The sequence below is a fragment of the Alosa sapidissima genome, chromosome 1, assembly GCF_018492685.1.
Source record: "Alosa sapidissima isolate fAloSap1 chromosome 1, fAloSap1.pri, whole genome shotgun sequence".
NCBI classification, from domain to species: domain Eukaryota; kingdom Metazoa; phylum Chordata; class Actinopteri; order Clupeiformes; family Clupeidae; genus Alosa; species Alosa sapidissima.
In genome coordinates, this window is record NC_055957.1 from 22,138,569 (window position 1) to 22,161,963 (window position 23,395).

The 23,395-nt window shown below is 42.3% G+C and overlaps 2 protein-coding genes across 7 annotated transcripts in view; one reads left to right on the top strand and one right to left on the bottom strand.

Moving 5' to 3' along the window:
- Window positions 1-1,977: 1,977 nt before the first annotated feature.
- Window positions 1,978-8,892, top strand: LOC121721317 (trichohyalin-like). 2 transcript variants are annotated; one of them, XM_042108182.1, is made up of 7 exons: window positions 1,978-2,075; window positions 2,735-2,881; window positions 3,086-3,790; window positions 4,080-4,313; window positions 4,433-6,907; window positions 6,995-7,748; window positions 8,551-8,892. In XM_042108182.1, the coding sequence occupies exons 2-7, from the start codon at window positions 2,825-2,827 to the stop codon at window positions 8,856-8,858; spliced, it is 4,533 nt and encodes a 1,510-aa protein (XP_041964116.1). In that variant the 5' UTR covers window positions 1,978-2,075; window positions 2,735-2,824; the 3' UTR covers window positions 8,859-8,892. The 2 variants fall into 2 exon arrangements, with proteins under 2 accessions (XP_041964116.1, XP_041964107.1); XM_042108173.1 differs by having other exon boundaries at window positions 4,433-7,748.
- Window positions 8,893-15,256: 6,364 nt separating this feature from the next.
- The window catches only part of vwa10.2 (von Willebrand factor A domain containing 10, tandem duplicate 2), a 31,838-nt gene continuing 23,699 nt past the window's right edge, over window positions 15,257-23,395 (bottom strand). For 2 of the 5 annotated variants that reach the window (XM_042108219.1, XM_042108214.1), the window contains exons 5-18: window positions 22,310-22,597; window positions 21,358-21,451; window positions 20,810-20,938; window positions 20,474-20,660; window positions 20,106-20,275; window positions 19,860-19,972; window positions 19,512-19,628; window positions 19,019-19,219; window positions 18,630-18,765; window positions 18,272-18,424; window positions 18,084-18,176; window positions 17,631-17,902; window positions 17,018-17,311; window positions 15,258-16,929 (exon numbers count right to left, since the gene is read on the bottom strand). In XM_042108219.1, the coding sequence (XP_041964153.1) occupies window positions 16,489-16,929; window positions 17,018-17,311; window positions 17,631-17,902; window positions 18,084-18,176; window positions 18,272-18,424; window positions 18,630-18,765; window positions 19,019-19,219; window positions 19,512-19,628; window positions 19,860-19,972; window positions 20,106-20,275; window positions 20,474-20,660; window positions 20,810-20,938; window positions 21,358-21,451; window positions 22,310-22,597 (2,688 nt within the window). In that variant the 3' untranslated portion in view covers window positions 15,258-16,488. Of the gene's footprint in view, window positions 16,930-17,017; window positions 17,312-17,630; window positions 17,903-18,083; window positions 18,177-18,271; window positions 18,425-18,629; window positions 18,766-19,018; window positions 19,220-19,511; window positions 19,629-19,859; window positions 19,973-20,105; window positions 20,276-20,473; window positions 20,661-20,809; window positions 20,939-21,357; window positions 21,452-22,309; window positions 22,598-23,395 lie in introns of all 5 variants that reach the window. The other 3 variants (XR_006034809.1, XM_042108232.1, XM_042108240.1) reach the window with 3 other exon arrangements.

Here is a 23,395-nt window from a genome sequence, read left to right on the forward strand (position 1 = left end):
GTGTTCTAAAGGATCTTTGGCTATAGGCTAATATTCGGCATTTTGACAAACATGACATTAGCAAACGAAAACGTAAAACAGCAGACACAATAAGTCGCATGGATGCACAAAAGTATTTGCAGTTTAGGAGAAGCACTTACCAAGATTGGGAGAAACTGCTTTTATGATGTGCACAAGTGCTTATTTTATTAGGCTAATGATTGAATTGACATTGTTGTTTATTGCTATTCTACTTATTATAGTTTGACCCACATTCTAATCTGTTCCCTGTTATATTTTAAATATTATGCTGTTTTTGTACTTGTGTGTCGCTTTGGACAAAGCTAGGCGTCTGCAAAATCCCATAACCATACCATACCATACAAGTGATACGATGTATGTTTGAACAAGCATTTTTAAGAATTTCTATTGGGGTCTCTGAGAAATGCACCAAAACAACTGAGAAAAATTGATAAACCCAATAAACAGGTAGGCTACAACACGTTTAAACGGCTAGCCTACATTTAAAACAATTTATTAGGTATAAATGATGCCACATGTCTAGTTCTACATTCAATTTATTATGTAGGAATTATCCCACTTCGAAAGCTGTTTAGATCCAGTGAAACTGCTGTCATGGAAACGAAACGTCACACTTCGGTACTGTAGAATGTTCTGTGCTGTGAAAGGGTTTGTGACAACTAGGCAGTGGTGGAGGAAGTACTGAAACTCAGTAGCCTACTTAAGTAAAAGTACAAATACACAGAGAAATATTTACTTTAGTAAAAGTAAAAGTACCACAATGACAACCCTACTTAAGTAAAAGTAAAAAGTACCTGTTTTTAAATGTACTTTAAGTATTAAAGGTAAAAGTATTTGCATAATGATTTATTCTCTTAATATATATATTCTAAAAGGAAAAATCAGTATGGGCTGTGACATTTTAATTAAGCTAGTTTTGGGTTATACTCGACTAGATAGTTTTAAGTTAATGCAATTGTGCTTACCATCTGTGGCCCAGTTTACATTCTGACCTACAATTCTAGAGACTGTAATTCTGGTTATCTACTAGGGTGATCTGCTGAGTAATATCATTCAGCAAAACACGAGAGCCTGAAGTTTAACGGGGTAGACAAGGGAAACGTCGGGTGGATCGTAATGCCAATTATGCTGATTGAACAGAAAAGTTGCTGAGAAAGGTGTCTTTATGATTAAGTTCAGTTTCACTTGCACAGACGCATAGACATTGAATGAGCGCTCACGTTACTACCCCTAATTGTAGGCTATGCATCTTTATTTAATCACACACAATTAAAGAATATTTCCTAATCTGGAAAATGTTGCGTTTTTTCCGGCCACCGGTTCATTAATAGTCTACCATTCATTTGTGCCGCAAATGATCAGACGTGTGACAGAAGCATGGGCATAGCCTGTAACTTCGCTGATCCGCAGATAGCAATCTCATCGGAGAGGAGGCCCTAACGCTGCAGATAACAGACAGAGAAAGGCACAGAACACAGTTGCATGTACAGTGTAGCCATGGGTCTGGTGAATATAGCCTACCGAATGCAGATGGCTACAAGCTGACGCTTTGCCTGGTCTAGACTAGAAGCTTATGTTTCTAAGAATGCACGTAGCGCTCCAGAATCTTTGGTAGCAACCCCGCCCCCTGGTAAAACAAACGTGTTTGTCAGAGAGAAAAAAAAACTGATCATAAAATGTATCGTAAAAAGGAACGATGGTGTTGTAGAAATGTAGCGGAGTAAAAGTACAGATAATTGCTGTAAAATGTAACGAAGTAAAAGTCAAAAGTATGCGCTATAAATTTTACTTAAGTAAAGTACAAATACGTGGAAAATTTACTTAAGTACAGTAACGAAGTATTTGTACTTCGTTACATTCCACCACTGCAACTAGGCCTACGTAATAGAGCTCTGATGTCACATTATGGATCATAGGAATGTTGCCATGGTTTTGGAATCCTAACACATAACACAGCAGAATATGGAAACAGTCAGATGTATCAGATAAGCACACTTGAATGTGCATACTTTTGTTGAGCAAGAAAAGTTCAGACTTTCTATCGTTACATTTTGGTAAGTTCCTTTGTAAAGATATTATTATGGAAATTGTAGGCCTTTTTGCCATGTAAGCAGGCCAAGACGCATAATGGTGATACATCTATTGGAAAGAGGGCTAATTTTAGTGACCCTAAAGAATGAGGACAGACAGATTAATTTAATTTGTATGGAATTTGTCCAAATATGAAGTATGAGATCATTATTAATAATAATGAATTATGTGTATATCAATAGACATGTATATGCTCTAGTGTGGAATAAATTGTAAAGACATAGAAATGGTAGCCTGGAAAATCCAGACCCTGATAATCTAGAAAGATTAAGGGTCTGGCAAAGAACAGTGTAATGGCCCAACTCGAGTGGCGGCAACAAGCATGCATTTAAAAATCTCACTGCACGCAATTGGATAACACTAGACCATGTTTACTCTGAATTATTTTGGACTTCGACGCAATCGGATAACACTACGACCAATGTGACTGTCCTCCAACGTTGCAGTGCTGTCTTCATCAGTTTAGCTGGTTCCCCGGAATGTTCGGGTAAAAGTAACATGCATCATTGCTCTTTGCCAGAATGTCTCGCAGAGACAATTCCATTGTGCTCTCGCGAGAACTCTGGATTTCCAGGCTATAGAAATGGCACTGTCAGACTCAAAATTTCACATTCAACTGTAGGAGGACCAGAGAGGTGACCGACTGACTGTGGGGTTTCTCCCCCACACACTATTGATCCGAGGAGGTGGTCATCCAATACATGAGGAGGTCATGGAAACGGCTAACCCTGGTGCTAACAATGCATCTAGACAGGCATCAAAGCCTAAGGTATAAATAGAAATGAGAAATGAATAAGACTTCAATATATTTTTAATACAAATTAATAGATGTGTGTTTGTGTGTAGATACTAATAACTTTAAAATAGTATGGTAAATGGCATGCTGTAGGGGGAGGTAATAAATGGTTTATTTAAAGAAAGTGATAAATCGGTCGGTGCAGTACATTATATCTGATGTGTTTGCCAATACCAGAATTCGAAGCCCAAGATAAGCAGGGCAAGGAAAGAAGACCAAGCTCACCCTGCTGCAATAAGGGAGGAGGTTAGAGCACGATGGCAAAAGCAGAGTGAGATACGGCAGCAGGGTCGTGAGCGACTATACGCTTACCTCAGTGAGGGTCTGAGGAAGATGGAGACACAGGAGGCTGAGGAGGTGAAGGCCAGTCAGGCGACGGAAGACGTTGAGCAGAAGGAGATGGCTATGAGCTCTGAAAAGTGGAAAAGACAAGTGGAGAAGGAGCAAAAAGAGTTTGTGAGCGAGGTCAACACAATCTTAGAGGAGCTCTCTCAGCGACACCTGGATGAGACTGTGCCCGGACATTTTCCAGTGACAGGTTCACACACCAAAGTGGGTGGAAGGAAAATGGAGCTGGAAGCCAACAATGCAAAAAGTAGACAAGAAATGAACAGGCTGAGGCAGAGTAAAAGACAGTGTGATGCAGAAAGAGAGAGAGAGATGGAGAGGAAGAGAGAACGCAAGAGACTTCAGCAGGCAAGGCAAGAGACGCAGGTGGATGAGGAGAGAGAAATACAGAGGCAGATGGACGTCAGGGCCAAACAGAAGGCAGAGAAACAGAGAGAGGTGGCAATGAAGGAGCAGGAGTTATCCCATGACATCAAACAACTGAAAGATTTCATTCAAAAGGTGTCAGAAACAGACAAGGAACTGCATGAGATGGTAGGACACTTTACACGCTACTTGAACTTACATACATGCTTTGGAACAGAAATCACTTTAAATACTGTGTTGATAATTTTGTTTATCTGCTCCAGAATTCAATTTTACACTAAATATTTGTCAGTACCAAATTCTTAATTTGTTTATTGTTGATTAACACATTGCACTTTTGCTCATTTAATTGCATATTGCATTTGTACTTGTATGTTTTAGCTGGCTTTTCATGGTTATTAACAACCATATTACCCTATGTGGAGGTAAACAAAATGTTTTCCTATCTTTTCAACAGGCTCACAAAGAGTTGGATAGACTGCGTAAACTTCAACTGTTCTACCAAAACAAGAAAAGGAAAGCTCTTGAGAGAAAACAACAAATGCCAACATTAAAAATTGAGCAGAGGCAACAAAGAGAGAGGAAGGAGGAAGAGATACAGACAAGAGATATAGAAAGACTGGTTGGCTTGGATCGAACAGGGCTGTGGGGCATTGGCCAGTCTTATGGATGTGCAGGTGATGAAGGGAAGGTAAGTGTCTCTAAAACAAGAATTTTATTTGTACATCTTTGCAACATTCATGTACTCTGTGCTTTATCCAATTAAAATGGTCACTATAAGCCATTAAAAAAAATAATTTCCAATTACAGAGGGACATGGAGAGGTTGAGAGCCATTGAGCGAGCTCAGGAGCAAAAGCTACAGATGGAAAGATTGAAACAGGCTGAAGAAAGAATTCTAGCATTGGAGAGGGAAAGGGAGACACATGCAATTGAGCTGAGGTCAAGAAATCAAGGTACCAATAAGCAAGAAATGGAGATGAATCAGCTCAAAACCCTAGAGAAAGAAAAGGAAAAGTTGGACAGAGACAACGAGATACAGAGAGAAAGAGAACAATTACAAAAACTGGAATTGGAAACAGAAAGACAGATACAGAATAAAAGATTGAGAGAGCTGGAAAGAGAAAGAGAGAGGTTGCAAAAGATGGAGAGGCTGAAAGAAATGCAGAGAGAAAGGGAAAGGCATATACAGATGGAGAACCTGAAAGCATCAGGAAGAGAGAAAGAGATGAAGTTGGAAACAAGGGGGAAATCGGTTCATACAGGTACAGAGAGACAGACAGAACTAGAACCCCAAAAAGAAGTGGATCTGATAAAGCTAGAGAGAATCAAAGAGTTGGAGATGGAGAAACAGAAGCAGCAAGAGATAGAACAGCTGAGCAAGCTAGATAGAGAAAAACAAAAGCAGAAAGAGATGGATAGACTTAAAGATTTGGAAAGAGAAAAGGCAAGACAGCAAGACAATGAGAAATTGGAAGGAATCAAAAGACAGGAAGGACTGAAGAAGCAATGGGAAGAAAAACAGAGAAAAGTGGAACAAGAAATGGAGAGAAAACTTCTTCAAAAACAGAAAGAAATGGAACAAGGTTTGAATGGGAGACAGCAAAAGATTGAGGAAGAGAGGCAGCAGAGAGAGAAGGAGATGGAGCGTTTGAAAGAGATGGAGAGAGATATCAAGAAGAAGGGAGAAATGGAACTGAGGGAGAAAGAGGACACACTCAGACAGATGGAACTGAAGCAACTGGACGAGTTGAACAAGAAAACCAAAGAAAAGGAAGAGTTGGAGAGAAAATTCAAGGAGGAAGAGAGGTTGAAAGAGCAGGAGAGACATACAGAGTTGGAGAGGGAGAAAGAGAGGCAGAAGGAGATGGAAGAGCTGAAGAAGCTGAAGAAAGAGGAAGTGTTTGAGAGTCAGGAAATATTGAAGAAGCAGTGGGAAGTGAAACAGAAAATGATGGAAAAAGAAATGGAGAAAAAGCAAAGAGAAATGAAAAGAAAGTTTCAAGAAAAACAGAAAGAAATGAATCAATGCTTGAGTGAAAGACCGCAAAGGATTGAGGAGGAGAAGCAGCAGAGAGAGAAGAAGATGGAGCGTTTGAAAGAGATCGAGAGGGATACCAAGAAAAAAGGAGAGATGGAATTGATGGAGAAAGAGGACACACTCAGACAGATGGAACTGAAGCAACTGGACGAGTTGAACAAGAAAACCAAAGAAAAAGTGTTGGAAAGAAAAGCCAAGGAGGAGAGGTTGAAAAAGCTGGAGAGATCTAAAGAGTTAGAAAGGGAGACACAGAAGACAGAGAAAGAACAGCTAAAAGTGTTCAAGACAGAGGAAGAAACGCAGAAAGAGATGGATAGATTGAACGAGTTGGAAAGAGAAAAGGCAAGAAAACAAGATCATGAGAAATTGGAAGAGATCAAGAGACAAGAAGAACTGAAAAAACAATTGGAAGATGAACAGAAAACAATGGAAAAAGAAATGTTGGAAAAGCACAGAGAAATGGAAAGACAACTTCTTCAAAAACAGAAAGAAATGGAACAAGGTTTGAATGAGAGACAGCAAAAGATTGAGGAGGAGAGGCAGCAAAGAGAGAAAGAGATGGAGCGTTTAAAAGAGATGGAGAGAGATATCAAGAAAAAGGGAGAGATGGAACTGAGGGAGAAAGAGGACACACTCAGACAGATGGAACTGGAGCAGCTGGAAGAGTTGAGCAAAAGGGCCATGTTAAATGAAAATCAGAAAAAAGATTTGGATAGAAAAGCAAAAGACCAGAAGAGAGCAGAACATCAAAGACAGATGCAAATGGAGGTGGAGAAGCAAAGAGAAAGAGAAAGAGTTTTGGAGGAGCAACAAAGGGAGGCAGATGAGAAAAAACATCAGCTGCAATTACAAGAAGCTTCAGCAGCTGAAGAAAAGGAGAAACTCAAAGAAATTGAGAAAACAATGACATTGAAAAATAAAGATATGCTAAAACAGATGGAGGAAAGCTGGAGAAAAACAGCCCGACAGAAGGAGGAGGAATGGGAAGCAAAATACAGAGAGATAGAAAAACAGAGAGAACAGGTAGAAAAGGATGCCATCAAAGGGAAAGAAATATTACAAGAGCTAAGGAGGGAAGAACAGAGAAGACAGATTCAAATTGAAAAAGAAAAACAAAAAGAGATAGAAAGACTGATGGATATCCAAAGAAAGGAGAATGAGGAGAGACAGAGAGATGTGGAGAACAGAGAGTTGGCTAAAAAGAGACAAGAAAAAGAGGAGAACCTGAGGCAAAGCCGGAGTGAAGTAAAAGAAAAACTAAAGGAATTGGAGTTACAGAAAGCTGTAGAAGCACAGATGGAGAACAAGATCAAGGACATAGAAAGAAAGATACAAGATAAAAACACTGCTGATTTAAAGCAAACAGAGGAAAAGTGGACAAAAGTAGCCCTGCAAAAGGATGATGAGTGGAAAGAGAAATGCAGAGAGATTGAAAAACAAAGAGAGGAGGTCGAAAAAGAGACAAAAACGAGGGAAGAACAGGTGAAACACCTTGAGCAGGAGAAAAATCAAAGTCAGATTCAAATAGAAGAGGAGAGACAAAATGAGAGAGAAAGGCTCCTAGAGATCCAAAAAATGGAGATGGAGGGGAGCCTAAGAGAGATGGAACAGAGAACATTGGAAATGGAGAAAAAAGAAGAGAAAAGACGTCAGTATATTGAGGGGAAAGAAAGAGAGATGGAACAGAAAATTCAGAGACAGAGGGAAGAGGAAATGGAGAGAAAGAGACAAGAGGAAGAAATGCAGAGACAAAAACAAGAGGAAGAAATGCAGAGGCAAAGACAAGAGGAAGAAATGCAGAGGCAAAGACAAGAGGAAATGGAGAGTCAGACAAAGGAGGAAGAACAGGAGGACAAGGGAACATTCTGGGAACAAACTGATGATGAGTGTAGTGATGAGAGCAGTGATGAGACTAATGATGATGAGAGGGAATCACAGGATGAGACAAATGGTCCGGTCCAAGATAAGAGTATGAGAAGGAGGTTCATCGGATGGGTCAACGGAAAGATGAAAGAGCGATACGAGACAAAAATTGAGAGGACCATCATGAGAGAAGAGAAAGAAGGTGAAGAACCTTATTTTCATGGTAAGTACCCAATAAATCTGTAAATATTCTGACTGAGATCCTTGTTTAAATACACATCTAAATTGGCCTGGAAGCCAGACACAATTTTAACCCTGCCCACAAAATTTGAGGTTGGGAAATTCGGTCTGGACTTGTTCCATTGAGAAGCAACTATGCCTGAACTAGAGCAGTTTGGCGAGTTAACACCAATCAAATGGTCTGAGCGGGCTTTGTAAGATGATTAACAGATGAGCAACGGTGCCTATCCATCTCGTCACCTGAACTCACTTTGGTTGATTTGGTCTACAACCAAAAAGGTTGTATGCAGAGAAGCTAGACATTAAGATTTCGCAATCACGTCTGTTGATAGCGAGTTTAAAAAACGATCAGAACCAGCGATTAAAGGTACACTATGCAAGATTTAAGTCGTAAGAAATTGATATTTACAATAGCAGAGTAACATATAAATACATCGCGACTCTAGAGGGAGCTCTGCGGTCGCCAAAAATACCTAAACCTGCATAGTATACCTTTAAGGCATTTGTCGAAGAAGGATGTTTTGGCTGTTCTCTCTACAGAATTCACGATAGGCAATTTCGTTGTTCTGATTGGTTAGGTCTATTCAATTGAGTGCAGATGCTTTTCCCCCCTGCATCAGTTGAAACGCCCAATAATCACATCCCAATCATGCAGTATCAGAATCAAATTCTAAATAGAATTGTGTATGGCTACATCAGGCTACATCTGAATTGTGTGCTTTTATGTCTTCATTCACTGCTGATCTTAATGTTTTAACGAGTCATCAAATCTTTTCTCTCTGCAGTTTTCAAAGGATACATGACCCGGGCCAAAAGAGAGCAGGAGAAACGCAAGAGCCTAGTGGATGCAGAGGCAAAAAGACAAAATCTAGAGTCATTCTGGCTTGAGTGGGAAAAAGAAAAGAAAGAGAAAAAGATAAAGAGGAAAGAGCAGAAGAAAGAGGCCAGAAGCCAAGCCCAGTTGGCCCGCATTCTCAAACTGAATGAAGAGGCTGACAGGAACCTTGATAAGTATAATGGCACTAAAATATACTCCTCCCAGAACAAACTCTTGAGGAAACAGATGATTGGCTGGGATAGGAAAAGAAAATAAGATCACCTTTATATTATTCTAAATATATTATTTGTCATTACATTTATTTTGTTATAATTTAATTTTTCTTTTAAACTATTTTTACTTACTTTTCACTTTTTTTTTTCACCAATAAACATTTAAAATATTTGTTATGTGTCTGGTGTATTTTCTGGGGTTGTTTATCCCCATTTCACAATCCTGTACACTATAGTTGAGCGAATTGCCTGAATAATGATCAGACGTTTTCTTGCTAATTGTTTCAAATGACAGCCTCACTAAAAACAGACGAACCATAATTTGATATGCAAGATATGACAAATATATTTTCAGGCCAGGGTTTTCATTCTTAAACATTTTTTCCCACCTGCATGTGCTTCAAAGTAGGATACATGGGAAAACAATCTAGCCCAGAGTCCTGCAACAGAGTCCATAAAAGTTGCTAAAATGGGTGGATTGTGACATTCTTAACATTCAAGGACGGGGATGCGGGCGGATAGCGTATGATAACCAAAACTGTATTTTAGTTTGCTGAAATAAAACATAAATGAAAAATATTTGCAATATTTGTATGTCTAAATTACCATTACCACATCGCAAATGTGTTATAGTCAACGATAGGCTATGACCTTTGACCCTCACATCACTACTGCGACTTTGATTTCTTCGATCGTAGTTGGAGTGTCTCAGCATAGGAGAGGGAGTTATGGCTCTTTCCATTAGTCTCGTACGCCCACCTCTACGACATGTACGTATGAGTTGCTAGCGCGAACACTGGGGTTTGTAGTCTTTTTGGGAAGAACATGGATGCCACCAGGGCAGCAGCTGTCTTGTTGGTGCTGGACATTTGTCTAGAACATGAGAACACGTCCCACATTCTCCCTTGTTGGGTATGGTCAATGTGAATTAATAATGAAAACGTTTTAGTAACTCAATTTCGCCTATTTCAATTTCAACACGTGCTGTCACGTTTCAAGCTGCGAGGGGCATTAGCAGGCTAGTTATTGTTATTGTTTTGTGATACATTAGCCTGTTTAACAAACCGGCTCAAAAACAAATCGTTACATTGTATTGCACTCACAGCAAGACCGTGCAATGCATGAATTGGTGACCGGATTGAAGCAGCAATGTAATCTAGAGCATTGCATCGACATTAAGACGACCAACATAGTACAAATACAAATACAAAGAAAATACATGTCATCTCATCTCAACTATGGGCGCAGCCATGTTTTTCGTAAGGTCGTATGGCCACCTCGGGGTACCCTCAAGAGCTCAGAGTTAAAGGGGGCGTGCCTCCGTGAAATGCCGCAAGAAAGCTGGGTAATTTACATTTTCCAACTCGGGCGGGGGACTGACGAGACAAATGGAACGACCCATTATGGTCCACTCATGCCACCTGGGAATGACAAGGACCGCCCCCGTGATTACGTTGTTTTTTTCACCGCGAGTATTCATGTGTTTTGCCATCGGAATGTGTGAAAAACATGGATGCCACAGCAAAGGTTAAAACATACGCTTACTATTCTTAAATAAGAAACTATTTGCTTAAAAATATGGTGTAAGATGCTTGTGAAAGAAAGATATGCAGCTTTCAAGTGACAGACAGCAAATTCCCAAGTTCAAATGAAAACTGTTGGACATGAAAGGCCACATGGACTACAAATGAGCTATAACGTGACAACAAAAGTGAGGATGAGCCCCTAAGTGGGCAACTTGTGTAGCAAAACCTAGCCCTAGTTTCCCACCTCTGATTCCCACATGAAGTAAATTATGACATTTTCACTGGGAAAAGGATTTTTCCGATGCCCATGAACGCACGGTTATGTCAAGGAGGGAGTTAAGTCATTTACTGTAGAGACGAGTGACCATGGCAGGAAGTGCATCATAACAAAGGGACACCAGACCCTCTTGTAACAGCTGTGGCTGTAGGGCAGGCTCGGAAAATTAGTTAGAAAATAAGGCAAATACAATTTCTCATGCTGCTTCAAATTTCTCATGCTGCTTCCTTATGTTGGAATGTGCAAAAATGTACAAAAACAAATCAAAATGATACCTTCTTGCATGTGATTTCTGCAACAGTGGTACTGAAAACATGCTGATAGCCTATACTTGTTGATTTTTTGCTGATTTTTTTTTTTAGACCCCGCCCTGTTTGGTGTGCCTGTGCTCTCTACCGCTCTCCCTTTCTCTATTCCTGTTGAGCAGGTGTTGGTGTTCAGGTGTGCCTGATTGGCAGGACTATAAATCTCCTGCATCCACAACAGCCAGCCCGGCTTCCTCCTCCTGGCATTTGGCTTTTGTTGTCCTTCGGCTGTTAAACCCCTAGACTGATTTTGCATGACACTTTTGGTTTCCTTCCATTATACTGACTTGCACTACACCACGCTATCATTTAGTCTCTGTTAAATTTACCTTTACCTAATAAATTATCTTGATTATTATGGAATCAGCGTGTGGCCTCCCCATTCATGTTTCATGCATCGACCGGCATGTCACAATGTGATATAATGATGACTTGTTAAATGCATGCCTACAATGGTATATTAAACATCATAGTAATTTATTTCATCAGTCATCATGTTCATTTTAATGAAAAGGAAGGAAATTTCAACCATAGCCAATGCAGACAAAATTCTGCAATATCTGCCGTGGGTCATGTCAGCTGGTGTGTGCAGGGTCGTCTTTTTGAGCTCCTCCCAGCTGACTCGGGCAGATCACGCAATCGATTATTTATGTGAATTACGAATAATAATAAAAAGGTTCTACCTAATGCGACTATTTTCATAGACTGTTAAAGAAAAGTTTTCCCTACTGTATTCTCCATAAAGAGTAAAGTAAATGATTTACTGTACCTACTTCTGGAATCTCATTTCCGGTATGACTCATATTGAGGCGTTTGACGTCATTTCCTGGACTCGTCTGTCTTGTCTGTAAATGACTTAACTCCTACTGGGAGTGGGTCTCCAAAAATGGACCCGTGCAGGACTCTGATCTAGCTAGGAACAGCCTGCATGATTGAATCACATTCATGTTTGAGTGTATTGCATGTGTGTGTGTGTGTGTGTGTGTGTGTGTGTGTGTGTGTGTGTGTGTGTGTGTGTGCCCGTGCGTGCAGAGGTGCACAAATACATCACTATGTATACAAATACATATTTTGTTACAAACTACAAATACTGGATGATGAAATGTAACAAAATAAAATACAAAAATACCCACACAATAACGTAAAGGTTATGAACATAACCACGGTTCTCTGAAGGAGAACACAAGGCGTTAACCAATGGGAATACACTCCTCCATCACGTGATCGGCGCTGATCGAGGAGTGTAATTCAGTGCATGTGGGTCGTTGGACAAACTGTCTGTGGCCCCAATGTGTAACGGATGCCAGCTAGCTTAGCTGTGCTTGTGGAACGTTGGTAAACCTCACTCCCTGACGCCTCAAGAGTGATGCTGGCATGCGAGCCAATAGCCTGGGCGATTGCCTCAACCGTCAGCACGCTCGCCTCCCGATCGGAGGTGCTGCTGTTCACGGGTTCGAGTCCGGGCGTGTGCAGGGCTGAATCACGCAGGTTCAACACAACGCAAGTTACATTGGTGCCGTGACCTGGATCGGGAGTGAGGTATAGGGGGGTGAGTGTAACGGATGCCAGATAGCTTAGCTGTGCTTGTGGAACGTTGGTAAACCTCACTCCCCGACGCCTCAAGAGTGATGCTGGCATGTGAGCCAGTAGCCTGGGCTATTGGCTCAACCGTCAGCATGCTCGCCTCCCGATCCGAGGTGCTGCTGTTTGCGGGTTCGAGTCCAGGCGTGTGCTGGGCTGAATCACGCAGGTTTAACACAACGCAGGTTACACATGCACTGAATTCAAGCCACAGTACACTGTGAAGACAGTAAAGCATGATGGTGCACAATTCATGTTATGGGGATGTTTCTCATAATGTTGGTGTTGGACCTATTTATTGCACACCAGAGATCATGGATCAGTTTCAATACATCAAAAAGGTCATGAAGAGGAAATGCCTTTAAAATGGGTGTTTCAAAAAGACAATATCCCAAAACACACCCGTAAGCGATCAAAGTCTTGGTTCCTGACTAACAAGATTGATGTTATGGAGTGGCCAGGCCGATCCCCAGACCTCAATCCTATAGAAAACTTGTGGGGTGACATCAAAAATGCTGTTTCTGAGGCAAAACCCAGAAATGCAGAGGAATTGTGGAATGTACAATCTTCCTGGGCTGGAATACCTGTTCACAGGTGCCAGTAGTTGGTCGACTCCATGCAACACCGATGTGAAGCAATTCTCAGAAATAATGGTGATGCAACTAGATATTAGTGCAGTGATTCAAAGTAAAGCAAAATCTTGAGACATTTTTCAGTTAATACAGTAAATGTTTGTAAAGAAAAATGCAAACTCTGCTATTTTTTTGAACAGCCCAACATTCCTTTTTCTTCACTTTCTGTAAAGGTATAATACAAACTTGATCAATTTTGGTCATGTTTTGATTTTAAATTGAATTGATATTATGGAATTAATAGCTATTCTAAGGATTTTGAGCTTTATTAAATTTTTATATGTTCTCTTTTTATATGTTCTCTTTTTTTACATTATTTTAACTCCTTCGGTCATTGTCTTGTTGCCCTTTTAATTTGTATTTTCCTTCTGCCTTAGGTCATTCTTTTGTTTATTGCACTTAGCACATATTTGTGAAGCACTTTGGTGCGGCTCAGCCGTCTGTAAATGTGCTATAGAAATAAAATTTGACTTGACTTGCTCTTGTTAAGTATTTTGTGATTCATGGGTATGAAACCTTACTCCCTGGCCATTTCTGTTTTAATTGTTTCTTTCTGACCTGCCCTATTTACAGTGGGGAAAATAAGTATTGATTCCGTCAACATTTTTTTTTTTTCACTAAGTATACTTCCAGTGAGGCTATTCGCATGAACTTTTCATCAGACATTAGTATTAACTTAGGTAATCCACACATATTAAAACAATCCAAACATTAATGTCCATAAGTCGAGTTATGAGTAAAAAAGTGGAATGGCACAGGAAAAAAGTATTGAACACACTAAGAAAAAGCAGTACACAAAGGCAAGGAACAAACTGGATCTATAAATTGTTAGAGTAATAATCCCTCCTATCTGTGCAAATTAATATAAACTGGGTTAGTACATACTGATGGGCTATAAAAAGGTTTTCTGTTACCAAGGTGTCACACAAGAAATTTCATGATGGGTTAAAGCAAAGAGCTCTCCCAAGACCTTTGCAACCTTATTGTTGCAAAACATATCAATGGAACTGGGAACAGATGCATTTCAAAACTTCTGAATCATCCAGTAAGCAGTATTGGAGCCATAATCTGCAAGTGGAAGGAACATCACTGCATCATCAACCGGCCATGCACAGGATCTCCTCGCAAGATTTTCGGACCAGGAAATCAGAAGGATAGTCAGAAGAGTAGCCCAAGAGCTAAGGACAATTGGAGAAAGCTCCAGAAAGACTTGGATGCAGCAGGTACAATTGAGAAAATCATAGGTAATGCACTCCACCACCATGGCCTCTACAGTATGCACGCTCACCCCGCATGACTATTACTGAAGAAAATCATGTTGAAGCTTGTTGAAAGTTTGCTACACAACATTTGGACAAGCCTATGAAATACTGAGAAAATGTATTCTGATCAGGCGAGAGCAAAATTGAACTTTTTGGATGTCATGCTACACACCATATTTGGAGGAGAAATGGCACTGAGCATCACCCTAAAAACACCATAAGTGAGGTTTGGAGGTGGTGGCATCATGGTGTGGGGCTGTTTTTCCATCTCATGGTACTGACAGACTTCATACAGTTGAAGGAATGATGAATGGAGTCATTTTGTTCTGGGAGAATCTTGCCATCCACCAGGATGATGAGGATGAGACATGGTTAGATCTTCCAGCAAGACAATGATCCAAAGCATTCAGCAAAGGAAACTCAATTGGTTTCAGAGAAAGGAAATCAAGGCTCTGACTTCAATCCAATTGAACAGTTTTGGAAGTTAACTAAAGACCAGGATTCACAAGAGGGATCCCTGAAATGTTCAATATTAAAAGACTATCTGTTTAAAAAAAAAAAATGGGCCAAAATCACACCGGAATGCGCCGACTGATTAGTTTCGTCATACAGGAAATGCCTTGAAGCGGTCATTACGAATAAAGGCTTTTCCCCAAAGTATTTAAGAAATTTCAGCAGGCGTGTTCAATACTTTTTTCCTGTGCATTCCACTTTATTACACATCACTCTACTTATGGACTTTAATGTTTGGATTTTTACTTAATACTAATGTCTGGTGAAAATTTCATGCAAATAGCCTCATTAGAAGTATACTTACTGAAAAAATTGTTGACGTGTTCAATACTTATTTTCCCCATTGTATACCCTGCATTTAGGCTGTTTGACTGATCTGACGGCGATTTCTTTTTCGCCCTGCATCTCAGGCTGGAAACCTGTGCATCTTTTTCTGCTGCTTCTGTTACAATTTTGCCGGGACCAATCACAAGCTGCCTTATCCACCTGGCGTGCTATTGGAAGATTTGAAACGATGACGATAGCAGGAGAGCCTGGAGTTTTCGCGTCGCTCTGCAAACGTCACCCGGTTCGTTGGTCAGCACCCTGCACTACCTGCCCTGTTTATACCCTGCACTACGTGCCCTGTTTATACCCTGCACTACCTGCCCTGTTCCTGCCCTGCACTACCTGCCCTATTTATACCCTGCACTACCTGTGATTCCTTCTCAAATTGTTTCACTGTGCTAGTCCAGTTCATGCTCCCAGTCTGCTCTGACCTTGGCTGCCCCCCACCGCCCGCCTGGATTACAAGCCTATATTTAATATTGTTTGTGTTTTTGACCCCCGCTTATGGATGACAAAATGGTCTTACTATCTTTGTGAACTATTAAACAGCCTGGTTTTGCTACCTTGTGAAGCCTTCTGTACGAGCTATTCTCAGACAAACTTTCTGTTCCTTTTTAAAAATCCTAAACCTGTAAAGTGTGTTGCGATGGGACTAAGTAAGCTGTGAACTGTATTTGTGCTTGGTCCTAATCTCTTCAAACACCAATCCTGACAGTAGTTGAAATACAACAATTGCACACATACTATAAAAGATATTTCTGAACAGTAGGAACCCCTGTCCCCATTTGAAACCCAAAACCCTTTTGCAATAAGTAAATGAAATTACGGTTTACTATTTTCTCTAGGTTTATGACACTATCTAAACCTTCACCAATTGGAGTAACAATCACAGTGTGTGTGTAAGTGGGCAAGCTGTAGGCATCACTAATCGTCCCATCTCTTTCACTCTCCTTCTGTCAAGAGTCAGGCACAAAAAGCATAACTGCCACCTCCAGGCCAGACTCAGAACTGCAGCCATTGGTCCTGTTTTCCTGGGCTCTGGGTCTCCACATATGATGCTAGACAGGGCAACTTTTTAGCAATGTTACTGAGCGACGCTCAGGCACTTTCCTGATACTACTGATACTATGTAACAAATTTTATCTGACAAACTTTAAATCACAAATGTCCAGCTTATCGCGATTGTCTAATTAGAATACAAGTGATTGCCCACCAACACTGCTTAAAAAAATCCTTCATGCATCATCCCCTTAAGCCTGGGGATAAAGCAACGGCAACACCACTATGACCCACAGCCAGAGGGAGAGGTTACTGCAGAGCTGCGCACTGGAGGTTGTGGATACTGGCGTTGCTGTGGCGTTGGCTGTGGTGGTCATTGGCTGAGCGGTCGTGGGAGAGGAGGGATTTCTAATGGAGGCGGAACAAATGGCAGCATTGCCGACGTTATCCACCATGACCAGCTCCACCGCCTGAGAGCAGCAGGAGGCGCTGTAGAGCGCAGCGGTGATGCCCACCCCGGAGGAGTTGGTGCTGAGTGTTCCATTGCCCTCTTGGACAGTCACAGAAGCGATGCCCGTGCCGTTGCCGTCGCTCAGGCTGGCGGAGAGCTGCCACGTTGCCTGGCTGCAGTCCTGTGGACAGTTGGCAGTGATGCCGACTATTTGACACACAGGACGGGTGAAGTCAGTCACCTGTGGGAAAGAAATCAAAAGTTTCCATTTGCCGTTCAACAGCTGGCGGTTGTACTAAAAGTACTTGAAGAGAAAATAAAACGGTTACCCTAGAGGCAACGACGAAGCTCACGACAACATAGTTGGAGTCGATGGCCCCAGGGGCCTCGGCCTCGATGGTCAGTGTGACGTCGGTGCCTGAGAGTGTGTCTGACGGAGCGGTGAGGGTCACTGTGCCCTCAGCACGACCTCCGACCTCCAGCGTCAGGCTGCTGGGGGAAGATGAGCTGAACCCACGATCATTTCTCGCTCGGATGATGTAGCTGCCTGCCGTGGTGTTGGTTTCCACGATGAAGGGCACAGTAATGGTCGCTCCAGGTTCCAGAGTGCTGTTGACTGAGGCCTGCAATGAGGAAACATTAAGCATACAGCTTTGGTGTCCCCGATTTTGATGGTCAGTGTATTCTCAAATCGAAATGCGTTTTAATTGCCTTTGTGTATAAAATATGATTTTAATGAAATATCAGTGAACATTGATGAAATGGACATGCTCCATCTTTAAGTGTCTAGATTCTCCAGAGTAAATGACATGCATCTGGGGTAACAGTAAGACAACTGGAGAGAAGAGAGAGACATTTTTCATATCCCACTACTACACAGAAACTGTGTATAGCATAATCAAATCACTGTTCCATTCTGCAAAGACCATAATTGTACTCCACCGTCACGGCCACGCTGGAGGCCCTGAGCTGAGTGGACGACTGCCTCTGGAAGAGGGTGGGAGAGGAGCGGGAGACTCCGCTGGTCTCCCCCTTCAGATGGACGGTGAAGTCCCCCGCTGGCAGTTCCTCTATCGTCACCAGGAAGTCCCCACCTCCTATAGCCTCCACGGTTCCATTTACAACCCCGGATCCAGACACAGGCACCAGAGCCAACTCAGTCACTTTCAACGAATCACTGCCAGTCACAGACATCAGCAAGGTTGCGTTCTTACCTGTTTTAGAAAGGTAATTGATCATTCAGTAGTCACAAATGTAATGATTTGTAGTGTTTTACCTCCTGCCACTAGGTGTCAGTGGTGTGGCTTAATTAGATAAGAGTCAATAGATATGAATATAGAATGATATTGAGGTTAGTAGTAGAAGAAATTCAGACGCAACATAAAATGATCATACCAATGGATGGACGACTCTGTTTTAGGCTAAAATCTCCATGTGCACCACCAAAAGCCTCCACAAAATTAAACAGGAAGTTGATGGAACTTTGACCTGCAGAGATTACACACAACATGAGGTTACACCTAATATTGGTAGATTTTATGCTCCATCAAATATCTCTGCACAATATTTTGAAACAAGCCGACCTGTGACTTTGACAGTGAATTTTGCTGTGGAGTTGATGGTGATGTCCCACAATCCTGTGCGGTTGTGGGCATTCAGTTGTACACGCTGTAGGTTTCCCACCCTCTGAATCGTACCCAGGGGTCCCTCTGGCACCCCATGGTTCTGTGACTCACCTGAAATGGATTACAAAGAAAAAAATACACTTTGAAGCAATAAAAAAAAGACATTTCTGACTAATCTTTTAAAATGGATCATTACTAAAAAGGAGAAAGTACTTATCACAGTTCCACATTTGACATGTAAAACATGAACACCTAATTCAAAAAACAATTCTGATATCTATCCAAAATATATATTGTATTGTATCCCCTCTCAAACCTGTGGGACTGTACAGAGTAAACGCAGGTGAGGAGGACCCTGTGATGTACACAGTCACATTGGACACCGTCTCATCCAGGAGGAAGGAGAAGTTCTCTGCCCTCACTGGGGTCCTGACTGCCTGGAGCAAAGTCACCTGCAGGGGGCAGCATGGAGGCAATTCACCAAAACAACATCAAACAAACCTTGAACTGTCCTTCAAATCACAGAAATTCAGAATCACATTTCCCTACTCAGAGGTAGAGGTGCTATAAGGACAAGTTGGGACAATTCCCAGGGGGAAAACATTATAATATTGATGTGTGTGTGTGTGGGGCGGGATTATTATTATTTTATAGGGCCCCAACATTCTAGTGGTGTCACTGTACTGAGGACTCCTATCTTGGTACCAGAGCTGAGGTGGAGGTGTCCTCTATGACCACGGTGGCGTTCGGCAGTGAGGACTTGGACACCTCTATGGCCTGGCCCCCTGAAGCTTGCGCCAGGTCCCGGTACAGTTGAGCGTCCGCGTCGGAGAGAGCCCTGGAGACGGGGCTCCCAGAGCGGCGGCGACGTGCTGAGCTCGAGGTGCCAGTCAGCATGAAGGTGACCTATGAGACAAGATGTTTTTATAATTTTATATTATATATATATATATATATACATATACATATACACACACACACACACACACACACACACATAATAAAGGAGAAAAAGTGACAGCTGAACCTAGATACACTCAGAAGAGTTTGTGACCGCTATAAAGATACAGTGCAACAGCATGGCACAAAACAAACAAATACAAATAAACATGTGCTTGGAATAGCAATGCAGAAAAGGCAACGGTGCAGGATCACGTGTCATGGAGAGCAAGTGTGAGGTGAATCCCACCGAACCCACCTTGGACTTGGTGCTCTCGATCAGCGCAGTCACGGTGGTCTTCAGCTCCGCATCTTTGGCCGGAGCATCAGTGAACACAAAGATGTCCGAGGAAGGGGGAGCGGCAGTTAGCGCCAGCTGTTCACCGGACAATAACAGGCAGACCATTAAATTCCTCTAGTTACGCAGAGAATGCTTTATGATGAATTTTCCAAAAATTCTTGTTATTTTCATAGTAAGTTTATTCATACACTCTTTCAGACACTCATTACGATAGTATATCCCATTATGTGGAGTAATTTAGATACATTAGCGATACCATTCATTAATTTTCTGAGGAGGTCAAGGTATAGATAGACACACACGTACCAGAAGTCCTGATAAACACATTTCAGGGATATCCCCTCCACCTGCAGCATTGAGCTTGTTAATCTCCTGTTTGAAAACATCTGCATCGCTTGTCCTGATGAGTGGACCAAAGCCTGTTTGGTCACAGAGATGAGCCATTAATGATAAAAAGGCACATGACCAGCTGTGAACACAGAACAGCCATGACTGCTGAGGTCCACCATCGTCCCTCCTGTTGGATGAGAGTGCGCCCCCTGTTGGCCTGACCTGGGTCATTAAAGGCGACCAGGATGTACTCCGATGGCTCCTCCTGGGTGCCCCGTTTGAGGTCGATGACAGAGAATGAGACGCGCTTTGCCTCGGCAATGTCATCTGCCATGCTGCCTGTGGTGTCAATCACAAAGGAGAGCAAAGACGACTGAGACATACCCACTAACCTGAGAGAGGGGCAGAGAGAGAGAGAGACAGATGTTTTGGAGAGCCATGTTTTCCACTCACAGCCCTGTGTACACTTCTTGACTGTCTGTATATTTGAAAAATACAAACATGTTTCAAATCACTCGATCAAACAAGTCAGTCAATCAACCAATCAACCTTACCGCAGGAAGCCTTTGTCGCTGCACAACCAACCTTACCGCAGGAAGTCTTTGTCGCTGGTGGCCAGTCGGATGTCCTCCAGCAGCTCCATGGTGGCGTTGATGGCCACCTCTGCAGCTTGCAGGTGCAGATGCCCGTGGCTCTCCGAGGTGTCGTCCTTGTTGATGCCACCAACTGGGTCCTGACCACTGGTCCGGTCAAAGGAACCACCATGGCTGCACTTGCCTGCAGTGAGGTGAGCACACATGAACATGAACATGAACATGAACATTGAGCTTTCCTCTGGAACATATACTGTAAGGACCCATAAGCAATCTGGTCTAAAGGCACTGCTATTTGTCTTTGGAAAAGAGAATCAGGGTGTTTGTGGCAACCTGCTGGCTTGGCTGAAGAGAAGAGACTGAAGTAGCCTGACGTGAGTATCTTCTCCTGCAGGACGTCAGGCAGGATGTTATTCGTACAGTTTCCTCCCGTGCAGTTCCTGCAGGTGGCTCGGTCAGGGCCTGGAAAACAAATATCATAGTGTGTGTTTGGGGCGTAGATGAGAGAAAGACGGTGAGTGTGAGAGAGAAACTATTGTGTAATGTTTCTACAGGAATCTCTGCCTGTAAAACACATGTGGATGACTGACCTGAGAAGATGACAGGTGAGTACAGTAGGTGTAGCATAAGTGATGAGGCATGTGTTTACCTTGTATCGAACTAGTTCATTCTTACAGAGTTGTGGTTTGTATTTGAAGAGTTCAGATGTAAAACCCTCTAAATCTGTCTGACCACTTAAAATGCTTTAAATGAGCATTTTTTAGAACCAAACCTAAAAGTAAACATCAATATAAACATAAACGTAAATGTAGAAGCCAAGAGGAAAAGGAGCTGTTCCCAGAAAACCTCAGGTGATTCAAGAATGACACACACACACACACCTGCCAAATTATCCAAAGGCATGTCTGGTCTGATTAGTTTGGAGAATGGTACCCTGTTCCCCATCTCTATCCAATTACTGTGGCTGTAGAAGTCCTGCACAAAAAGAGACATTAGTGTTAGTAGTGACATTAAAGAGAGGATGTGTTCCTGTATCCTGTATCTATCGCAGGCAGTAGGATGGAGTTGAAAGACGCTTAGTCAATCTGTTTTCATGGCCCAGTCTGTGTGTCCAAGCTGTCCGGGCTTTTACTGACAGGTCAAGCCATGGGTGTGCCACCTGAATGTCAAAACTCTACTATTCCACAGCATGGAAGGTACTGTACATGTTCTATTTACCAACACCTGCTTCTTACAAAGAGGGGCTGATTGATGAGCTAATACGTGTATTTGTATGCTATTTGTATTCGTATGCTACAAATGGGCATGTGAGGTGAGAAATGTCCAACTAAGCAGATAACAGCTGTACAGATGGAGTGAGTCAGAGAACTGGCTATGTACTGTAGGCTACCATCAGGCTACTATCAGGCACCATTAGGCATCATTTGGCTACTATCAGGCACTATGGCTACAATCAGGCCCTATCTGGCTACAATCAGGCCCTATCTGGCTACCATCAGGCACTATCTGGCAACCATCAGGCCACTATCAGGCCCTATCTGGCTACAATCAGGCACTATCTGGCCTTTATCAGGGACTCTGACATGAGCTAGCGCCTACACACAATGGCAGAGCCCATCCACACAGTAGCCTACCCTACCTGGTAAATGTACTACATTACATGATTGGAACCTGTCTTTACAATAGAGCACATTAGTGAAACTCAACTGACCTTTGTAGTTAGGATTTCAAAATCTCCCTCAAGATCATCGAGGCCAAAAAAAAAAAAAAACCTCCAACAACAACCTCATCCAACAACTACTTAAGCACACACACACACACACACACACACACCTGCAGTGTGTGACAGGCAGCGCCCAGGCTGATTCTGGCGGAGATGAAGCTCCCGTGCTTCACGGCAGCCTTGACTGCGGCGGACGCCTGGGCAACCACCTCTCGCCCTTCCACGAACGTCTCGTCGTCAAAGTGGTGCGGAGCGCTCAGAGCCAAGAGAACGTCCACGGCCGCGTTGCTCAGGTACATCTTAGTCACAACTGTCTGGAAGGTCAGGGCCGACAGGAAAGATGACCCCCCTGAGAAACACGCCCGCTGCAGGGTGTATGCCGTCAGCTTGTCATCAATCTGACAGACGCGGTGGATGAGGGAGAGCAGTGGCGTGTAGAACAAAGCAGGACATTGATTACTGAATGACTAGAGATCATAACACACATCAGAACACAGAACATAAGAACACAGAACATGAGAACACAGATCACAAGAACACAGAACATAGAGCAACAGTCTGACTCATGCAGGTTTGCTAAAATTCATGAAGTGGAACTTTACAAAAGGCTTGCTGTCCGGTCTCTAAAAGTGAGTCCGTTTGTTTTTCACCCAAGCTCTATTTTCATACTGTGTTTCATCAGTGGCGCCGGCAGGCGTAATCCTGTACGCACTGTGCATACAAATTCAATATTAGCCTACAACAATAAAAAAAACCTTGTGTGACAACTAGCCTATATTTATTTACTCATGTGCAATCTGAATATTGGCATTATTCCAAATAAAACCGGAATATGGTGTGCATGGAACAGCAACTTTTTTAATGTAAGATTGTTCTTGGGTCACATATCAATCAAATCATAACAACGGCAATGGTACTGTTTTTAAAATCATGTGTAGTACGCCTAAGTGTAAATGTGTGTGTCTAAACATGCTTTAATGAGCTTACACTTTAATGACCTGAATTTGAGCTTACAGTTCTTTCACCAACCTATGTGTTTTACATTAACTTCCAAAATAGATACTTTATCTTAGTCCTCAGATACAGTAGATGAGGGTTGCTGCTTGCTCTGTTAAGGTATTTCTGTCCCTTCCAAACTGCATTGAAATGGTATGTTTAGCAGCCAGAATTTCAAAATTTCCAGGGGGAGAAATCTC

Bases quoted from the DNA above. Each gene is read 5' to 3' on its own strand.
- LOC121721317 (XM_042108173.1), top strand. From the start codon at position 2,825: ATGGAAACGGCTAACCCTGGTGCTAACAATGCATCTAGACAGGCATCA. The intron at 3,791-4,079 runs GTAGGACACTTT...TCTTTTCAACAG, and splicing joins ACAAGGAACTGCATGAGATG to GCTCACAAAGAGTTGGATAG. The intron at 7,749-8,550 runs GTAAGTACCCAA...TTCTCTCTGCAG, and splicing joins TGAAGAACCTTATTTTCATG to TTTTCAAAGGATACATGACC.